Genomic DNA, 22,787 nt, shown 5'->3' with positions numbered 1-22,787 from the left:
AAACTCCTCACATAACTATAAATCTAAAATCATAACATTTAAGTTAGTAACCTTTGTTTCAGACGAGAGGGCTTTTCCTGGGCATAATCTTTATGGTTATTAAACTCTGGTTTAGTAGCTTCTTTGTCTTTGTCAACACGATCAGGCACCAGATGGCCATGAGCTGTCTTCATCAGAACCTCAAAGTCAGAATCAGCATCGTAGTCTTCCAAATCATTCTTGGGCCCAAAAAGGCCAGCCCCAGGGAGCCCTCCAGGCACAGTCTTGGAGAAGACCTCTGCGCACTCTATCGGCATGCTCAGGCGATAAAACATGATATCAGTGTTGCTGTTCTGAGAACCAAAAGACTTCTGAGTGACCTTTAAGCATGGGGAACTGTCTATGGTGCCGTCTATTCTGGTCACCTAGCAAATGAAGAAGGAATAGTTCACATTCCAATCACCACTGTCAATTTCCTGATTCTAAAGATGACTTGGCATTTTCAGAATCCCAAATGCGGTCCACGCATGGAGTCCTTTTATAAGAAATGATTAAACAGAGTACTGTGCTATGGATATAGTCATAGAGTTCTGCTTCTGACTCTAAGGATGGTTCGGTAAATTTGTAATTGTATATATTCAGATTCAACCTGACATTGCCTATACATAAAAAGGAAATTATCTTTAATCAGTCTGATAAGCTACTTGTAAAGTATCTAATATGAGAATAGATGTGGTTCATTTTGCCTTGATCTTTCTTCTAGTTAAAGACGCATAGAAACCCCAGACACAATCTGAGCTATAGACTTCTTCACACATAGCTCAAGAAAAGAATTGAATGCAAAAAGTTTAAAATTTCCCATCCACTGATAGCTATTATAAAGTACCATCTTTGCCTAGATTCTACTATTAGGTAACACATCAAGGTCATTGTTTTAAGTAAGTCACAATAATTGTCTAAGCAGAAACTCCTATGTATAAAGATATTCTTTTTCTGCTTTTTAGAAATGGCCTGATATTTAAAGGGAAGGCAAACCTCTATATGCTCGTGGTTTGATGGTACTTGGAGAAACTGAGGAAGCCTCTTGCTCAGCCACATGGTAATATCCCTGTTTGTATTGACGGCAAATGGTTCATAGCCCTCTTGTAAGCCACAGATGGTGAAGTATTTCAAGGTGCTGACATCCTTTCCAAAATTCATCCTGCCCACTTGAGCCACTCCGAGGCTACACACAGGTATGAATCCTGGGAAGAAAAAAAAAAAATCAAACACTTCAGTACCATTAGTATATGATCCTGTTAGCATGGAATTATTAAACATATTGTTCTAGGACTGAACTTTGTGAGAGCTGTCACCCTAGGGTGAAGAAAAGTGTAATAAAGGGAACACTGACATTAAATATTACCTGTAAGGGTAAGATCTTGATGTTATAATTCACCCGTTGTGGGCCCTAGATTAAACCCCTTCTCTCATCCCAGACTTGATTATATAAGATGAAGTAACTGCTATGCAGCCCCGGGTCCTCCCAGGATTCTAGAGATCCCGGCCCTGCAGTCTCCTTGCTCAAGAGTGTGCGTCACTTTCTCTTATCAGGAAAGTGAAAAAGAAAGAACTAAGTACCAAGGGATGTGTTTCGTTTGCCTTGCTCTTCCTTCTGGTTAAAGAGCTTCATACATACAAACACTAGACACAGTCTGAGCTATAGATTTCTTCATACATAGCTCAAGAAAACAAAAAGAATTGGAGGCAAAAATTTAAGTTCTGCAACCACCGATAGCTGCTTTTGATCTTTGAAGAAAATTCTGGCTTTGTTTCCTTGAATAAACTGGATCTAAGCATGGTGAAAAAATACACATTTAATGTATGAAGTGTGTACTTATGTATGAATGAGATATGCACTAATAATATATATATAGTGCACAAACCATATATGTATAATTTTATATTTATATGAAACAGTAATGAGCAATACAGCAAAAACCAATAAAATATTTCATAAGCTGTTCTCATGTGTGTCAGAGTTAGCAAATCTTTCCTCTATTGAACAAAAAGGGAAAACTATACTAACTTTGTTAATTGTTTCTTTGAGTTCTTTGGAATTGACTGGTGAGACTATTAGATTATTTTTTGGAAAGGAGATGAGATTTTTTTTTTTTGGCAAGGGATGAGACGATATTCTTCAGGGGTGGGTGCTTATGTACTCCTCATTTCTTTCTTTCTTTTTGTTTTTTTTTTTTTTTTTGAGACGGAGTTTCACTCTTCTTGCTCAGGCTGGAGTGCAATGGCGCGATCTCGGCTCACCGCAACCTCCGCCTCCTGGGTTCAGGCAATTCTCCTGCCTCAGCCTCCTGAGTAGCTGGGATTACAGGCACGCGCCACCATGCCCAGCTAATTTTTTGTATTTTTAGTAGAGACGGGGTTTCACCATGTTGACCAGGATGGTCTCGATCTCTTGACCTCGTGATCCACCCGCCTCGGCCTCCCAAAGTGCTGGGATTACAGGCTTGAGCCTCCGTGCCCGGCCCTCTTTTTGTTTTTATACAGAGGCTTGCTCTGTCACGCAGCCTGGAGGGCAGTGCCGTCATCTTGGCTCCCCGCAACCTCTGCCTCCCATGTTTAAGTGATTTTCTAGCCTCAGCCTCCCAAATAGTTGAGACGACAGGTGTGTACCACTGCGTCCAGCTAATTTTTGTATTTTTAGTAGAGACTGGGTTTCAGCATGTTGGCCAAGTTGGTCTCGAACTCCTGACCTTAGTTGATCTGCCTGCCTTGGTCTCCTGAAGTTCTGGGATTACAGGTGTGAGCCACGGCACCCGGCCTTCATTTCTTTCCATAATGTTTTACATATAAGTTCAAGTAGACAGCACACTAAAAAACGTCAGTATTGGAACGCAGACTACAAATTAGATCCTCTAATTTGTAGAGCATAAAAGCAACAGATCCAAAGAATAAGCCAACAATTTTGACAAGAATTGTAGTTATCTCTGTCATTATGATTTATATACTTTTCTCTTGTTGAAATTAGTGGCAGTGAAAGCAATATATAACCCCCAAAATAGCATAAGATGATAAAAAATTACATCCAATAATTCATAATGGTTTCACCCAGCTTGTATGCAACAACATATAGTCGAATGAATAGCTGTATAACATTGCCACCAACCAGGAAAAAGAACATATCCAGCTGTGTTCAAGGAAGTGTAAATGATGAGTTTCTAGTTAAAACTAAAAAAAATTGCAGCTGTATCTGCAGCTGTGCCAGCTCTTAAAGCAATAGTCAAGGAAACGTTATTTTAAACGAGTGTCCCCAAAGAAATCAAAGAAAAAGGACTGCATAAACACAATAGATCTTGGACAGCTTGAACTGCGTTAGCACAAATTAGCAAATCTAGCATCCATTTAACATAAACTAGGAGATACCAAGATAGAAACATCTCAAATGGTAAACATCTATTTCTTTCTAATCACTTTATTTGTAAGAATGAGTTCCTAGCCTACATGTAAAGTTATCAGATAGCTGTATGTATCTGTATAGTAGACTTTTGGGTATTTGTTTTACTAATACCTGAACTTTTGTGCATATTTGAAATACTTTCATTTAAAATATTGACTAGTAATATGCACAAATATTTATGTCCTAAATGTTCCCCATAGTTATGTTCTGATAATAAATATATATTTTTTGTGAGATGAACATTACTCAGCCTTTGAAATTTTAGTTTTCAAAGGCTCATTAATGCATAGAAAAATAGTCCAAGTAATTATAACTTATGGAAATAAAGATAACATATGGTTTATTTTTAGATAGAAAAATACCAGTAGATTTTTTAATTTAAAAATTAGCTTCAGAATAGTGAGATTTTGGACACTTTTGTTATCTATGGCTCCCAATTTAACAAACTTTCTTCAATATATATGTATTTTATTAAGCAAACAATAGCTTTCATTTTTAAAATTTTATTTAATAAAATGGGACGAACCCACATCTTTCTCATAAAGAAATTTGTAAGAGCGATGAGAACATAAAATGGCCCAAACAACACGCTGTTTGAGTCCTAAACACTCAATGTTGGTAGGTGGTGAGTTCAGTAACAGAAATCATCCTAGTTAAATTAAACTAGTACAAGATTTATGTAGCGCAATTTGGTAATATGCATTAAGAAGCTTTCAACCATTCATTTATTTATTTGATAAGTATTTACTAAGCAACTACCGTATGTCAGAAAGTAGGAGTAAAAGATGACTAACACAGATCCAAGGCAAAACGTGCTCATGGTCTAATGACAGAGAAAGACAAGTAAAGAAGCAATCCTGGCCGGGCGTGGTGGCTCACACCTATAATCCCAGCACCTGGAGAGGCTGAGGCAGGTGGATCACTTGAGGCCAGGAGTTTGAGATCAGCCTGGACAACATGGTAAAACCCTTCTCTACTAAAAATATAAAACCTAGCCAGGCATAGTAGTGGGCACCTATAATCCCAGCTACTTGGGAGGCTTAGGCAGGAGAATTGCTTAAATCTGGGAGGTGAAGGTTGCAGTGGGCCGAGATCACGCCACTGCACTCCAGCCTGGGTGACAGAGCAAAACTCCATCTCAAAAAAAAAAAAAAAAAAAAAAAAAAAAAAAAAAAAAAAAAAAGTTACACTGAAATAGCCTACACCCATCTAAGTAGACAGTGCGCTAGGAGCAAAGGAGGTATGAAGAGAGTAGAGTTGGGAAGGTTTTGTAGAAGAGTTAACATCTAAGAAGACACAGACATATAGTACTATGAAGTGATTAAAAACATAGAGTTCTAAGTCCAATAAACCAGGATTCACGTCTTAGCTCTGCCACTTATTAGCTATTTGATCTTTGGCAGGTTACTTAAATTCTCTAAGCTGTAATCCTATCTTCTGTAACACTTACCCCTTAGGGTTATAGTTTTAAAGTTAGATCTTATATGTATACTACTTAGCATGGACGCTCAGTGAAGTACATTTTAAATAGAAAAAAAAAAGGTAAAAGAAGAACTTAATCTATTCCTGAGAAGAAAATGATTAACTATGATACATACACAGGATTAAATACGTGTAGCCCTTAAAAAATCATCTTTAGAGCTCACCAAAATCAACTTGTAGAGAGAGAAAAAATTCATATGGCAAAATAAAAATAATCAGCGATCCCAGGGAAAGAACAGCACAACTTCTTTTCCTGGGCTTCCCCAATCCTGATTTTTGAATGTTTATCAGCCCACTGGTGAGGAGAGACAAGAATTCACAGGAAAAGTTAAGCTTACGAAAAACTCCTTCTACACAAGCCCTGCACTATTCCCGTGCTGAAATTATGGTCAGAGGGGTCTTTTAAAAGTGATGTTTCAAGAAATCATTTTGCCTTCCTCAAAGATACTCTGAAGAGATTTATAAAAGGCCAAAGAGAAGGGAGAATCCTAACAGAGGCTCTGCCATGTAGACAATGCAGCCTTTAAACCCTGAAACTGTAGTGGAATTTCACTCTAGCTCAACAGTGCTCTTGACCTTGACCACGTGAGTGTGATTTTGAGGAGGAGCTGAGGGAATGAGAGTCTTGCTCCTTCTACCAGAGACCAGAGCTTCTGTCACTCAGTTTTCATCCAGTTAACAGATGAGTTTCCTGAATGATGCTACAGTCCCTATTTGACCAAGAGGTCTGAAGACCCTTAGAAAAGCCCTAGCAGCATCTTTGTTGTTGTTGTTGTTGTTTGTTTGTTTGTTTTGAGACGGAGTCTCGCTCTGTCACCCAGGCTGGAGCGCAGTGGCACAATGTCGGTTCACTGCAACCTCTGCCTCCCGGGTTCAAGCGATTCTCCTGCCTCAGCCTCCCGAGTAGCTGGGACTACAAGGCGCCCACCACCACACCTGGCTACTTTTTTGTATTTTTAGTAGAGATGGGGTTTCACCATATTAGCCAGGATGATCTCAATCTCCTGACCTCATGACCCACCATCTAGTTCTAAAAGAGGATAGGGTTGGTCCTCGCAGTATCTTTATGGAACAACCCTATCTTCTTCCAGAACTAGACGGTCATAGCTCCACCTGGATTTCAATAGATGGCCATATCAGTCTTTCAACAATGTTTGTGGTTTTCTTTTTGATACTATATAGAAACAATTTATACTGGTCAGGATATTACTTCAGTTGTATAAACTATGCAAAAGATAGAAAGGTCAAAATATATTTGGCCATGCTGTCTACTAAGCTGACCAGACAGGGATCTAATAGTGTGTGTCTGTGTGTATGTGTATGCATACACACATACACATACATATGGATCTGTGTGTCTGTGTGTTTGTATCTCCATGGATAATATTTTCTACATTTATGCATCTTACCACATGCTTTAATAGTCAGTGTATAAACAACTGAGCTTTCTCTGTAGCAATAAGAAGAAATTATAAAGAGAGTTAAAAATGCCAAATCAAACATGACACAGACATAAAGACAGGCTAAGTGTAAGAAAAATGTAAAATAGACCACTTGTAAATCAACTTTAGTACTGAGGCAACCATAGTATGCTTCTCTGCTAGAAAACCCTAAATTAATTGTTTTTCAAACTGGATCCTTTGAGCCCTAGCTATTTCAAAGCTAGCTCTCACTAGTGACAGGTAAATTAAGGAGCTTTTTAAAGGAAGCTATGTAAAGTTAATATGGAAGAAGAGGGATGGGGAAGAGATATTCCAGTACCAAAAAGCATTGAAAAATCATAGGTATGGATAAACTCTGAAGTCCTTCCTATGGTAGAAAATTTAGATTTATTAGAGACCCCTACAAAGTTACTACTAAATGATCATTGCTACATAAAGCTTATATCCTGCCTTGAAGACCAAAAGGCAGGTCTTCCCAAAACCTCTAATAAAAGCCCAGCAACATGAACCACAAAATTCAAACAATTCATCAAAATCCTATATTAATGCTATGATAGAGATACCGATATAAAGTTCAAGTTCATTTTTAAATTTTGAAAACTCTATGACATACAAAGTCAAAAGACAAAGTTGTTCAACACTATGTGCTGCTCTGACACAGTTCTGAGCCTATCTCATTATTGCAATGGTGATTGGTCTATGCAACTGCGTGGTACCATTAACATTTGTTAACGTGCTTAAATAATATGGATGACCATTCTGCAAATATATGTATATTATGTGAACCACATACCAAATAAACAGAACTCACATATGCATCTAAATTTTTTGAACGTCCTAAGAAAGGAAGCATAGCAGATAAGCATTTATTAAATAAAACCAGTTAAAAAAAAATGAAACCTAGGTGACATCCGTAGTAGCAGCCAGTGTAGACAGATGGATAACATCAATAAAAATCCTTCCTCTCCCCTTTCCCTTAATACTCTGACATCCCTAAAAATAATATCAGAGAAAGGGAGGCAAGCAGGGGAGGGTTGGAGCACTAATTTAACCACCCAGATATATGTCTTCAAAATAGATATTAAGGATATAAAAAATAGTTAGAAAAAATGAATATGACCTAATATTTGATAGCACAACAAAATGGCTATAGTCAGTAATAATTCAATCATACATTTTAAAATAGGAGTATAACTGGTTTGTTTGTAACACAAAAGAAAAATGCTCGAGGGGATGGATACCCCATTTTCCATGATGTGATTATTATGCATCGCATGCCTGCATCAAAACATCTCATGTACTTCATGCATATTAGACTATGTATCTCCAAAAAGTAAAAACTAAAATTTTTAAGAATAGTAATTGAGTTACACAAATGTAAAATTATTATTTCTGCAAATCTGTGTTAGGGAAACAATGTTCATACCTAGTCAAAAGCTAGCTCAAGGAATTAATATAAAGCTTAATACAAGTAATGAACTGGCTGACATTTTGAAGATCAGTGACAAATTTATATCGACTATTAGAAATAGTGGTTGAGGTATATATCTTAAAATCCAAGATGATATGTATGCAAATACATTGACATTTTTATATGCAAATACATATGCAAATATATAACCAATATATTCAAAAAAACATTTTGAAAAGAAGTGTTGAGCTTGTTTTTGACATAAGATTATTATTTTGAGACAAGGTCTTACTCTGCCACTCAGACTGGAGTACAGTGGCACAATCACAGCTCACTGCTGTCCTTGACTTCCCTGGGCTCAAGCAATTCTCCTTCCTCAGCCACCTGAGTAACTGGAGCTGCAGGAACATGCCACCACCCCTGGCTAATTTTCAAATTTTTGTAGAAACAGAGTCTTGCTATGTTACCCAGGCTGGTCGCAAACTCCTGGGCTCAGCTATGCTTCCACTTTAGCCTCCCAAAGTGCTGGGATTACAGGCGTGAACCACCACACCTGGCTGAAATAAGATAATTCAATAATTTTCATCGAATATTGTCTTGCTTAGGTGCTCCGGAGCAACACTACCCAAGAGAACTTTCTGGGATGAGGGCAGTATTCTCTATCCGCATTGTCCAGTAGGGCCATCCCTAGCCACCTGTGGGAACTGAGCCCTCCAATGGTGACCAGTGTGACTAAGAAACTCACCTCTTAACTTTTTAAAATTTAGGCCGGGCGTGGTGCCTCACGCCTGTAATCCCAGAACTTTGGGAGGCCAAGGTGGGTGGATCACGAGGTCAGAAGATCGAGACCAGCCTGGTCAACATGGTGAAACCCCATCTCTACTAAAAATACAAAAATTGGCCGGGTGCGGTGGCTCAAGCCTGTAATCCCAGCACTTTGGGAGGCCGAGGCGGGTGGATCACGAGGTCGAGAGATCGAGACCATCCTGGTCAACATGGTGAAACCCCGTCTCTATTAAAAATACAAAAAATTAGCTGGGCATGGTGGCACGTGCCTGTAATCTCAGCTACTCAGGAGGCTGAGGCAGGAGAATTGCCTGAACCCAGGAGGCAGAGGTTGCGGTGAGCCGAGATCGTGCCATTGCACTCCAGCCTGGGTAACAAGAGCGAAACTCCGTCTCAAAAAAAAAAAAAAAAAAAAGAAAAAAAAAATTAGCCAGGCGTGGTGACAGGCACCTGTAATCCCAGCTACTCTGGAGGCTAAGGCAGGAGAATCATTTGAATCCAGGAGGCAGAGGTTGCAGTGAGCTGAGATTGTACAAATGCACTCCAGCCCAGGCAAAGAGAGCAAAACTCCATCTCAAAAAAAAAAAAAAAAAAAAAAAAATTCAACTAACTTAAATGTAAACAGCCCTGTGCAGCCAGTGGCTATCAAACTGGGAGCGCATCTCTGAAGATAAATGCTTTCCTCCCTGCACCAACACCCTCCATCTTTACAACTCTGCTCAAAGGTCATCTCAGGGCCTCACAGGCAGCAGCACAAGCATTTCTGTCTTTGAACTTAGCCACCAAAGAGAAACTACACAAGTGTCGACCTCCCCTGGCAGGTAATCTGTAATCTACACAAAGATAGGACAGTGTCCTATTCATCTTTATTGCCTCAGCATCCAGCAAAGCACCTGCTCCATGGTGGGTCCTCATTTCATTTTTACGAAATGAGTAACCAGAAAGAGGCTCTAGGCAGCTGATGAAACAGGGAAGTTCTAAATGAAAATTTAACAATGATGGAAAATGACTCTTTTGCCTGCTATTTATTTTCTTATTCATACTCATAAAAGCCATTTCAGCCTTACTGAAATCCTAGCTAAGTCGTATAGGGAGCATTTCTACTAAAGTACGTAATATCAAGGGCATCCGATCAAGTCAGCCACACGATACCCTCACGATTTACAGCTGCAACTCATTTGCTCATTCACCCTCAAGCAGAAACGGCTGGTCAGGCAGCTTCACTGTGCTGCAAACTTAAAAACAACATAAAAAGTAGTAGACTTACCGTCACCAACATCAAAGTCCTTGAAAGCCAGTTCTGACCCTGAATCATCAAGAAGGATTTCACCATTCAGTGTGAACATCATGGTGTGTTCATTCATGTCGACCATACACCCCACAACATCTCCTGCTTGCCAAGAGCGCCCATAGTGTTCGTTGCCCTGATGCCACCGCTGGGCCTATGGAGCACAGAAAAGTCCCTTGTCACGGACTAAGCCAAGAAAATAGCAACCACCCACCACTCTGTCATGACTTAACATCAGCCCCTTCCATTAACACCACAGTATGAGAAACTCCAGCTGGCTATCAGTCTACTACAATGTCCTAAGCAAAATGAAGCTGTCTGGGAATTCTAAATCTCTACCTAATATTAACATGGTATATTACTGAATCTGGAAAAAAAAAATCCAATAGCTATTTCGTGATTTTGTGAGCCGATTATTTTAAAATCTAACCTCACATACTTTCTACTGAAAGACAAATGATATGTCTTCAGAATATACTATTTTTCTGCTACAATGAATGTTTCCCAGAATATGGGTTGTTTTTCTCTACTCCCACAAATACAAATAATTACGAGCTAGGGAATCAAGCTGGGCAGCTGTCATTGAAAATGATAGTGTAATTTTCATCTATTTCAAAATAAAATATTCCTTAGAACCGATGGCACAGATACTTTAACAAAATGGAAATCTAGAAGCATTTCAGTTACATACTAAAAGTAAAAAAAGCTTCAAATCAAATCTAAAAATATCCTTAGGATATCTGCTGAAGTAACAAGCCAAAAATTGAATATAGATGCCAACATTTTTTTTATATATACATAAAGTGAACTCTCATACTGTAAGTACATTCGAAACACAGTTTTAATAAATGTGATTTTTTGGATCTACAAGTATATTCCATTGCTTTACAGGGACACGTGAGTTATATAAATTATTTTGTCAGATACATCTTTTAACTTTTTGCTTAAGCCTCACCTTCATTGTGAATTGGTATGTTATATATGTTATAGGACATAGTTATCAATATAAAACAATGATATAATTCTCAATATAACACACTGTGCTTTTTAAAAAGTTTACATCAGGAATCCAAAGGCATAACATGCCTGACACACTTACCTGGCTGTGGTGTTCTCCTTCCTACCCCACCCACCCCATGCCCGTTCCCAAACTGGGAGCATCCTTTCTTGCCTGTTGTTTGATTGGAAGTAAATGTTATTTTAACTTCCTCAGAATACTTCCTACTCTGGTTCATTCCATCTGATCTTCAGGAAGCATAAACCTAAAGCTGTCTTTTATCTATTATTTTATTTTTTGAAGTTTAAAGTTTGCTAACTTCGAGATCCCCCCAAAAAAGGTGTTAAAATTTTCTATTTGAAATTAAAAAACAAACAAACAAAAAAACTGGATTCAGGAAATGTGATGTTTCAGAACTAAGTGGATAAAGTGCCCTAATTTCAAGCCTAGAAATGCTTTCCTACACAGTACCTTATATACCAAGAAAAAAACAAATGTCAAATCTCTTCATGATTGCTTATTTATTCCAATTTAATTTTTCCTAGTTAAAAAGTAGCTTTTTTGGCCAGGCATGGTGGCTCAAGCCTGTAATCCCAACACTTTGGGAGGCTGAGGTGGGCAGATCACGAGATCAAAAGATCAAGACCATCTTGGCCAACATGGTGAAACTCCATCTTTATTAAAAATACGAAAATTAGCTGGGTATGGTGGCGCATACCTATAGTCCCAGCTACTTGGGAGGCTGAGGCAGGAGAATCACTTGAACCTGGGAGGTGGAGGTTGCAGTAAGCTGAGATTGTGCCACTGCACTCCAGTCTGGCAACAGAGCGAGACTCCATTCCCCGCCCCCCAAAAAAGAAAATGACAAAGAAAAAAGTAGCTTTTTTCCCCTCATGTGAGAAGGTATATAAATTCACTTTAAAAATCAAAAACATAAAATAAGACTTAAAAAAACTATGACTGTACCAATCAAAAGTGACTATTATCCTATTGTGGCTATATGCGTATATACATTGTCGTTATTATTATTTGTTCATTCATTTGTTTTGAGACAGAGTCTCGCTCTGCCGCCCAGGCTGGAGTGCAGTGGTGTGATCATGGCTCACTGCACTCTCAACCTCCCAAGCTCAATCAATCCTCTTACCTCAGCCTCCTAAATAGCTAGGACCACAAGTGTGCACCACCACACTTGGCTAATTAATTTTTTTTTTTTTTTTTTTTTTTTTTTTGTAGAGACAGGGTCTTACTTTGTTGCCCGGTGGGCTTGCACTCCTAGCCTCGCGTGATCCCTCTGCCTTAGCCTACTGAAGTGTTGGGATTACAGGCACCTGGCCCATACTATTAATCAAAATATTTTATACATATAAAACAATCTTTAGCCGGGCGCAGTAGCTCACACTTGTAATCTCAGAACTTTGGGAGGTTGAGGTGGGCAGATCACTATCACCTGAGGTCGGGAGTTGAAGACCAGCTCAACTAACATGGAGGAAACCCCATTTCTACTGAAAATACAAAATTAGCCTGGTGTGGTGGTGCATGCCTATAATCCCAGCTACTCAGGAGGCTGAGGCAGGAGAATCACTTGAACCTGGGAGGTGGATGTTGCTGTGAGCTGAGGTCACGCCATTGCACTCCAGCCTGGGCAACAAAAGTGAAACTACGTCTCAAAAAAAAAAATTCTTTAAACACTTATAAATACATAAATAACAAAACAAACGCCTGACCAGCTTCCACCCAACTTGATAGAAATTACTAATAATGTTGAAAATGAAAACCATTTGTGATTATAAACAACTCTGCCTTCAACATTGTGGCTATTAAACACTTATACAAACATATCAATTATTGCTTAAAGATAAACTCCTGATATGGAATTGCTGTATCAATGTATATGCATTTTTTCCTTTATATATGTTATCTTTAACATTCTGACAGATAAAGATGATTTATCTTTTTGATAACCATGGAAAAGCAATGTCTTACCTGATGAATTTCACTGTATTCATGGGTTGTAGGGAGGAGTTTTGAGACTACAAGGACAAACACTTTCCCGTGAAATATTTTTCCATGTTTGTGCTGTGGAAAATACTGGTATTGTGACGCTACCCATAGAAACAGCAGAGGAGGCGAGCCTCCAGCGCGTACAGTACATGACCGGTACGGGGCAAAGTCCACTCACCTTGAAGCCATCAAAGGCAAAGGCACGTTCATCCGAGCCAAGCTCCTGATCTGGTTGACAACCAGGCCTACTCCAACCAACCCTCATGTCTCCAGCAGTGACCGCCTCAAATTCAAAATACCACCGTCCCGCCTTCACTGCATAGGTCTTCTCGGCACGGAAGATTCGGAATCTTTCCCCAGTGCCACTGCACACTTCGGCTCTGGCTGCTGAGAAACGGACAGAGATGTCTGGTGGTCATTGGATAGGAAATTGAAAGAGAAAGAAAGATACCACAAATAAAAGGAGGAAAGAGACATCATGACTTTAGCAATTCAACCTGCAGCGATGATGCTGCTGATACCTGCTTTTCCTCTTTCACATTTTACCAAGTGCTTTCTTATCTAGGATCAGCCATGGGCAGACCAGCTGGGTGAAGTGGAAGACAACAGGGCTTGTGCCGAAGAGCCTGGAGAATGAACCTCAGTAACGCCACCAGGGTGGGTGGCGTTCCCTCCGTCAGCCTGATTTTCAGGACAGAACAACTTTTCTGTAGAAGAAAACCCTCAAGTGGCTTGGTGCTTTGGTTGCAGAGAACGAGATGGAAAGAAAACAGTAAGATAAAAGATCCAAACTGCTCTGGATAAGAAATGAGTAGACATTTAGGGGTGAGAGAGAAGGAGGAAGACAAAGCAAGGAAGGGAAGAGAGACAGAAATGAGAGAAAGCTATCAACAGAGGAGAAAAGTTAACAATACCATCAACTGTGAAATTCCCCTACAGGATGGTGATGGCGAAGGAACTCAAACGTGATACAAAACGTTTCCATTCTGCCACACAGCTTCACTGTAATCCGCTACACATCCAAATGCTGTATTTAAACGATCAGGGAAAAAATAGAAAGGTCAGCATCCAACACTGGGACCAGCACGCAAAAGAGGGAAAAGGATCTGCAGGAAATGAGATGCAGGTGAGATTGAGAGCGACGAGACGGGGAAGCCTCAGACTGAGGAACCCAGCGCCAGAATGATGATAAGTCCCTCAGAAATCACAGGGATTGGGAAGGAGTGTCCACTGAATTGATGTCTCAAAGAAGGTGGTCACCTCAGCTAAGATCTGAGTTAGATGCAGAGGAGGACACTTCAGACTCCACCAAACTAAAAATGGTGGAATTTGAAGGCCGCCTCATGTTATAACCCCTCTTCTTCCTACTTTGCGTCCGACAGCTGGCACAGAGTCACTAGATACTGGTTAAATTCCAGTTCTCAGCCAGATGTGGTGGCTCACACCTGTAATGCCAACACTTTGGAAGGCCAAGGTGGGAGGATCGCTTGAGCCCAGGATTTTGAGACCCACCTGGGCAACATAGTGGAACCCTGCCTCTCCAGAAAGTTCAGCCAGACATGGTAGCGCATGCCTGTAAGTCCAAGCTCCTCAAGAGGCTGATATGGAAGGATCACTTGAGCCTGGAAGGTCGAGCCTGCAGTGAGCTATGGTCACACTACTGCACTCCAGCCTGGGTGACAGAGTGAGATCCTGCCTCAAACCAAGACAAAGAAAGAAAGAAACTAGTTCCTATCTGTTTCTCCTTAAGGTCTAGGTAAGACCGTGCCCGCCTCAACAGCACATACACCAAAACTGGAACGATACACAGATGAGCGTGGCCCCTCACGAGGGGCAAATTCATGACTCGCAAATTCATGACTCGCAAATTCATGACGTGTTCCATATTTTTATGGATCCAACTGCCCCGGGGCTGCCGGTGACTCCTGCACCTTCACCGGCTCCTGCAGGTGCAGACAGTGCAAACGCAGCTCCTCTAAGAAAAGCTGCCGCTCCTGCTGCCCTGTGGGCTGCGCCAAGCCTGCCCAGGGCTGCATTTGCAAAGGGGCGTTGGACAAGTGCAATTGCTGCATCTGATGCTGGGGCACCCCTTTTCCCAGGTGGAAATAATGCAACCTCAACAAACCTGGATTTTTTTTTTTAATGTACAACCATGACCCGTTTGCTATATTCTTTTTTGTATGAAATAATGTGAATGATAATAAAACAGCTTTGACTTGAAAAAAAAAAAGATTTAGGAAAAACTTTATGCATACTAAAAACTTAATAACAGTTCAATCATTGACTCAGTATGCTCAAATTAGAACTATAAAAATAATCTAGATAAGCACTAAAGGTTGCCAATAAACGTCCAGCTAGATCATATGTAACAGTTTAAAATTAGACAAAGTAAAGCAGTGAAGACCACAGGGCTGCAGCATGAGGCAGCTCCTACCACATGGGCTTCGTTAATGAAATGATCAATCACTGCTTTTTGATAATGGTGGTGGTGATTATTGAACGTAGAACTAATTGTAATTGCTGGCTAACCCTTCAAAAACTAGCTTAAGTCTCTTAATAAGAGACAGAAGCACCTCCGTGGTTAAGCGTAAATTCTCATGCCTATTACTTAGTAATTGAATATGTTTTGAAAAATAGGATCTTAAACTTTGTTTTCGAGAGAAAAAAATTCTATCAGATTTTATGATATCTAAAGATAGTTTGTGCTTTTAAGAAACTAGTTCTTGGCCGGGTGCAGTGGCTCACACCTGTGGGAGGCCAAGGCAGGCGAATCACTTGAGGTCAGGAGTTTGAGACCACCCTCGCCAATATGGTGAAACTCGTCTCTACTAAAAATACAAAAATTAGCCAGGAATGGTGGCACATGCCTGTAATGCCAGCTACTTGGGAGGCTGAGGCAGGAGAATCGCTTGAGCCTGGGAGGTGGAGGTTGCAGTGAGCCAAGATCATGGTACTCTAGCATGGGCAACAGAGCAAGACTCTGTCCAAAAAAAAAAGAAAGAAAGAAAAGAAACTGGTTCTCAGTGCCACACAATATTAAATAAACAGGAAAAGTCAAATTTTCATTCAGAGTTAATATTTCCTCAAAAAACAGATTACTGATCAATTCCTTCCTTAAAATATGCCTGTAACCTTCCCTAAATGAATCGAAGAGATATTAAATATGACCTATAAATTACACAAACATTTGGAGATTATTTTCCTGACAGAAAAAATTATCAGGCAGTTATCTTTATTTTTAATTATATTGATATTTGTGAATAAAATCTTACATTACATTTCTAGTATGCATTAATAGATTTAACCTCTAATTTTCTAAATATAGAATTTAGGTTTTTTTCAAAAACTAAACTGCTGAAAAATCCCAGGTTCTCTTTCTCTGTTTGGTTTCCAGGATGTCTAGACATCACAAATATGTGTAGTGTGCTCAAGTCACACAAACAAATTTTAATATCAGCTCAAATAAAATACTTTAGCAGGCAAATTTGGTACAAAATATAATAGATAATTTCCCCAAAAGCCCCCTACAAAATTCTTTTGGAATTAAAACATAGCACAAATCCCTTCTATTACTATAGGGAATGAAAATAGGGAGCGGTATTTGGAGATTATAGTGCAGTAAGAACAATGCAGAATTTCTTAGCCCTGGCATCCTTTTTCCCGGATCTAATGCCGTATTATTCGTATGTTCATTGATGACACTCAACTTGAACTTGAAACAAACATGTGGTTCACAGACACTATCATGCCTGAAACTTCACCAAAAACAAACAAACAAAAAACACTTCATTTTCTTTTTTAATCTCTGTGGATTTTCCTATTTGTTTTTGTTTTTGCTGAGACAGAGTTTCACTCTTGTTGCCCAGGCTGAAATGCAATGGCACTATCTCGGCTCATGAAACTTCCACATCCCAGCTCAAACAATTCTCCTGCCTCAGCTTCCTGAGGAGCTGGGGTTACAGGCATGTGCCACCGTCCATGCCCTGCTAAGTTTTTTGTATTTTCAGTAGAGATGGGGTTTCACCATGTTGGTCAGGCTGGTCTTGAACTCCTGATCTCAGGTGATCCACCAACCTCAGCCTCCCAAAGTACTGGGATTACAGGCGTGAGCCACCGTGCCTCGCCCATGGTATATATTTCTTAAATTAGTTTAGGTTAGTTTTCAACCACTTTCTAAAGAAGCAACAGTTCAACAAACACCTCTTGCTAAAATACTGATACAAAGTGAAATCTGGGTTTGTAGGTGTTCTTAAAAAAGATCCAGGCGGTCTGTAACACATTTATTTTGCATACCTTATAACATCAAGCCCCTGAGCACAAAGTAAGTGCTCCATATATACCCGCCAAACTGTACCTAGAAACAGAGACTCTTCCAAGCTCTGGATATAGGAGCTCAGGCAAATAGCTAATGGGTGGCATCCTGCCAAAGGCATAGAACTCTCCCCCAAACATCCTTATGCTTTGCTTAATTTTAAACATGATACATTTATGTATTTGGCAGGCAATTATAACTCATGTAAGTGTGTTATATAAGTGATGTTTATGCTGTTATAATGAATATAATAATAATAGACATTTAAAAATGAATAACTGGGAGACACAGTCCTGTCATACATTATCGAGTCTGTTTGTATTCAAAGTAGAAACAATTCAGGAATTATATTATTAACAAACCACCTCAAGATGAAGGCAAAGGACTGAGAAAAGACTGTGTTTCCAGTACCTCCCAGGCATGACACACAGCCAATGACCTAACTAGGGCCTAAAAAGTCCTAAAGTAACCATACACCCTGCTCCCCAAACTAGACATCTAAAAACATTTGCCACTAGAGGGCAGTCAAGATCTAACTATATATTTAAAAACTCAAGCAGCTATAAGGAAAAGCTAAAATTATACACGTATCTAGAATCTTTTAGGTCTAATGGTAATATTTTTTAAAATTATTGGTATTAAGCAGCCATCCTTTCAACTTCCTGGTATTATTTTGGATAAAACAATTCAAATGTTGATTAAACCTTGTAGTAAATAATTCCATTTTTAAATGCTTTAAAATATTATTGAGAACAATACTCCAAAGATACTACAACTCGAATACCGAGTTTGTATTTTATTGGGAATATGTAAGCATTTTCCTAAGAGAAAATAAATTATAATTCTGATTAATTACATAAGGCTCGATTTTATTTTATCAAACCTTTTATGTCCTTGACTTTTTTAAAAAGTCAGCAATAGCATATAGACTGCTATAAATTAATGTTTTTAATCTCATCTTAGTGATAATCAGACTGATTTTGCTTTATGCTATAGCATCTCTCAACATCTATCTTTTAATTTTTCATTCCCACCATCCTTGTTCAACAAAACAATTTTTCTAAAGCCTCCCAACCAGTCTATCTCCAAGCACTCCCCGCTCCAATCTGTCCCTTCCCACTGTTGCCATAGTTATATTGCTATTGTAAACTGTGATCACACGTCAAGCTCTTGCTTTAAAACTTCCTGGGGCTGGTTGGTACTGCTTATATAAATTTATCCACATTTCTTAGCTGAGTTTGCAAGATATTCCATATTTTGTCCTAATCCTTCTACCTTCACCTATGACTGTTCTCTGTCCCCAGCTGTATCCTACATTTCATCCTAAGTGGACCATCTACCCTTCCTCAACTCTTTCATACCTAATCACATCAGATGTACTTTCTTTCTAGTAGTGATGGCCTTTCTGACACTAATTTCTACTTGCTGAAATTTTGATCCTCCCAACATCTAACTCTGAAGACGTTTCCTCCCTTTCCTGATTCCTCCCATTGGAAAATTAATCTTTCTTCTTACGTATTTTCCATATAGATCACCTGTATCCCTACTGCGAAGCATGCTGTTGGATTCTGGCATACAACAATAAACATGATCTCAGTTTCTGCTTTGGAATACACAACTCTATTCTCACTGCTCACTGTTCACATAACTTAAGTACAATCGAACCTTGTCAAGCAATTGCCAGTGGCTCTATATCTAAATTCTTAAAATTCAGAGATGTGCCATTTGTGTGATCACCATTTCTTCCTCTTGGTTTTCTCATTTTCTTATACAAACACATGCACTCTTCGAACTCATTAAATGCCTTCTTTCTTCCCTTCCTTACCTATTTAACTTTCCATACTTTCTTGCACTTACTACTTTTTCTCCTGCTTGTTCTGTTAACCCCAATGGCTGTCCAGTTTCACTACCTTCATTCTCAACCTCTCTACCTGCTGGGCTGAGTTCACCAGAAAGCACATGCACATAACAGATTGGAACCACTAACTCACAGTCTCTAACCTCAACTGGACTATCAATGTTTCTCCACAATGCTTTTATCTGTTTGCAGTCTGTTCTCTGCTCCATCCCACAAAACAGCTATTTTTAATCTTTATTGCTAAGTGACATCAGCAGAAATGGTGGAGAAAGAACTTCCAAAAATCTTTTTCTCCATAAAACTAATGAGAGCACTGGCAAAAATTATGCAAATCAGATTTCTCATAGCTCTGGAAATTAACGACAGGCTGGCAAAAATCCAGGGAGTGTTTATTTGATAAAAATGTCCAAATGTTGGTAAGAACAGCAAACTAGTGATGTTTTAGTTAGCCACATCGCCCTCTCTCTCATTCCATGGCATACTGAAAATCACCACCCACAAGCCCCAGAAGTGGGCGGAACAGAGTTGGAATTCTTCCAAAGCCCAGTTCCCGATAACTGTCATTATGTTACATTTTCTGGAAAATTCCACTTGTAAAACTTATCTTTATTCCACTTAACTTAGAGCTTGCCTGATGCAAAGAGTCATTTCTCCAAGGACATTCACTGAAAATCATCTGGGGCAGTTTGTTCGCCTTGCAGCTCTGTGAGGCACCAATAATAGCAGACAACAACTGACCAAGAAGTTTAAAAGGAAAAGCTGGTGAATGAAAGATCCATAGTGGATATGAGATGCTCCGACATATTCCTGGGACTCTAGAAAGCCATGCTCAGGCCCAGGGCTGTGAATGTCTTCAGGAAAAACATGAGAAAGCTCACACCTCTGAAAGAGCTTGCGGCTCTGCACGTGCAGTAAGAGAAGACTAATGTGAAATTGTAAATTGCCTAGTTGAGTGTTGAAGGCATATGCCAACATGCTCACATTATATTGCCTCTTCTTTGGTAAAGACTGGGAGACTTATTGGTTCTAGGCATTTAAAGAAGTCTCTGTCCTACCATTAGCTGACCACTAAGCTAATGAAACTGAGACTTCAGTGGCCACATATGACAGGCAACACAGTCTCTACTAAACTAGCTTAGAAAAATTACTAAGCAAACAATTACAACAAGCACAACATCAACATCTGAAATACGGGCAAATACAGAGTTACCAAATTACATTATTTTAAATGTCCAATATTTCACAAAAATTGTGAGACGTGCAAAAAGACAAGAAAGCATCTCCCATACATAAAGGGGAAAAAGCAGTCATTAGAAATTATTCCTCAGGAGGCCGAGATGTTGGGCTTATTAGACAAAGACTTTAAGTTAGGTATTTTAAATATGTTCAAAGAACTAAAGAAAACCATGTGTAATGAACTAAAGAAAAGAATGAGGTTGGGTGCATTGTCTCATGCTTATAATCCTAGTACTTTGGGAGGCCGAGGCAGGTGGATCACCTGAGGTCAGGAATTCGAGACCAGCCTGACCAACGTGGTGCAACCCTAACCCTGCCTCTACTAAAATTACAAAATTAGCTGGACATGGTGGTGCATGCCAGTAATCCCAGTTACTGGGGAGGCTAAGGCAAAAGAATCACTTGAACCCAGGAAATGGAGGTTGCAGTGAGCTGAGATCATGCCACTATACTCCATCCTGGGAAACAAGAACAAAACTCCATCTCAAAGAAAAAAAAAAGATATAAAAATGATGCTTCACCAAATACTGAATATCAATAAAGAGGCAAATTATTAAAAAGAACCAAAATTTCTGGAGCTGAAAAGTGCAGTAACTGAAATTAAAAATACACTAGAGGGCTCAACAACAGATTTAAGCTGACAAGAATCAACGAACTTGAAGATAAGCCCATTAGTCAAGTATGAAAAACAGAAAGAAAAAGAAGTGAAGAAAGATAAGCCTGTGGGATACACTCAATCATATCAACATACACATAATAAAAGTCACAGACTGTGACTGCATGCAGTGGCTCATGCCTGCAATCTCAGCACTTTGGAAGGCTGAGGTGGGTGGATCAACTGAGGTCGGGAGTTCCAGATCAGCCTGGCCAATATGGAGAAATCTTGTCTTTACTAAAAATAGAAAATTAGCCAGGCATGGTGGAGCATGCCTGTAATCCTAGCTACTTGGGAGGCTGAGGCAGGAGAATCACTTTAACCTGGGAGCTGGAGGTTGCGGTAAGCCAAGATCGTGCCATTGCACTTTAGTCTGGGCAACAAGAGTGAAACTCCATCTCAAAAAAAAAAAAAAAAAAAAAAAAAAAGTCACAGACTTTAAGAAGATACAAAAAAGAAGAAAGAATGAACAAATAATGGCCAGAAACTTTGCCAATTTGATGAAAACATTCATTTACACATCTAAGAAGTACAATAAACTTTGGGGATAAACGCAAAGAAATTAAAACCAGATATATCGTAATCATACTGTTCAAATCCAAAACCAGAGAGAGAATCCTGAGAACAGCAAGAGAAATAAGCAACTCATCACATACAAGTGACCCACCAAAAGATTACTGGCAATGTCTTATCAGAAAACATAAAGGCCAGAAGGCAGTGCGATGATATATCTGACTACTAATACAAACAAAAAAAAACCTGTCAGTTGAGAATTCTATAACCAACACATCTTTACTGCTCTCTTTAAGGCTTCTAATCTAGTCCAGGCTTCCCTGACTTCTACTCCTTAGGAAAATAAACTTATTTTCTATTTCAGCCTGAAGACAGTAATTGTATAGTAGATTACCCTCAGTTTTCTCTTGAAGGTTTTTGCATCATCTTCAATCTTCACTTCTTTCCTACTAACCTTAGGGGAGCAAGAGTTGTTCTTCCATTTATATGAGGATGATCTCTTTACCCATGCTCTGAATTTCATTCCCTTCAACCTCCTGAGAGACCACAGTTCATCAAGCCCCTCTTTCTCTATTTTCAACCTCTCTCTCCCTTAGTGTAAAAACGTCCAAATTTCTTTCACTTGAAAAGTGAAATCTTTAACCCTCTGCTTCTCTCTAGCAATAGTCTCACGTTTATATTTACATATGTAATTGAATCCTGGTATCTCTGCTGAGTTGTCTTACATGCACCTCAAACTTAACATGTTTACAATAAAATACAGAATCTTCCTACTCCCCTATGTCCATCTGCTCCAATTCCTGTGCTCCCAATCAATATATGTGTATTTGACATCTATCAATCCAGAAACTATCTCAGATGCCTCCTTTGTCCTGCTGATTCTACTTCTAAATGCCAAATAATTTTCTCTGTTCACAGTATTGCCAAAGATAAGGCCTCCAGCATTCCTCATCCATACTCTTTTTTTAGTCTCCAAACTGCTCTCCTCACCTCCAGTTTTGTTTACATTCAGTTTTTTTTCCTAAACAGCCACTAGAATCATTCTTTTAGTTAAAAAAAAAAATCAGCTGGGCATGGTGGTTCACACCTGTAATCCCAGCACTTTGGGAGGCTGAGGAGGGTGGATCATGAGGTCAAGAGATTGAGACCACCCAGGCCAACATGGTGAAACCCCATCTCTACTAAAAATGCAAAAAATTAGCTGGCTGTGGTGGCGCATGCCTGTAGTACCTGCTGCTCCAGAGACTGAGGCAGGAGAATCGCTTGAACCTGGCAGGTGGAGGTTGCAGTGAGCTGAGATCGTGCTACTGTACTCCAGTGTGGTGACAGAGCAAGACTCCATCTCAAAAAAAAAAAAAAAAAAAAAAATCTAT

General features: G+C 39.4%; 1 protein-coding gene across 15 annotated transcripts in view; it reads right to left on the bottom strand.

The window, feature by feature from the left end:
- Positions 1–22,787, bottom strand: part of RYR2 (ryanodine receptor 2) — a 753,432-nt gene that overhangs the window by 241,333 nt on the left and 489,312 nt on the right. For 13 of the 15 annotated variants that reach the window (XM_074385363.1, XM_074385370.1, XM_074385367.1 and 10 more), the window contains 4 exons: positions 13,019–13,227; positions 9,822–9,996; positions 1,015–1,223; positions 52–404 (listed from right to left, as the gene is read on the bottom strand). In XM_074385363.1, the coding sequence (XP_074241464.1) occupies positions 52–404; positions 1,015–1,223; positions 9,822–9,996; positions 13,019–13,227 (946 nt within the window). The remainder of the gene's footprint in view (positions 1–51; positions 405–1,014; positions 1,224–9,821; positions 9,997–13,018; positions 13,228–22,787) is intronic. The other 2 variants (XM_074385366.1, XM_074385378.1) reach the window with 1 other exon arrangement.

This window comes from Saimiri boliviensis, chromosome 14 (genome assembly GCF_048565385.1).
Source record: "Saimiri boliviensis isolate mSaiBol1 chromosome 14, mSaiBol1.pri, whole genome shotgun sequence".
Taxonomy (NCBI): domain Eukaryota; kingdom Metazoa; phylum Chordata; class Mammalia; order Primates; family Cebidae; genus Saimiri; species Saimiri boliviensis.
This window is presented reverse-complemented; position numbering and strand designations above follow the sequence as displayed.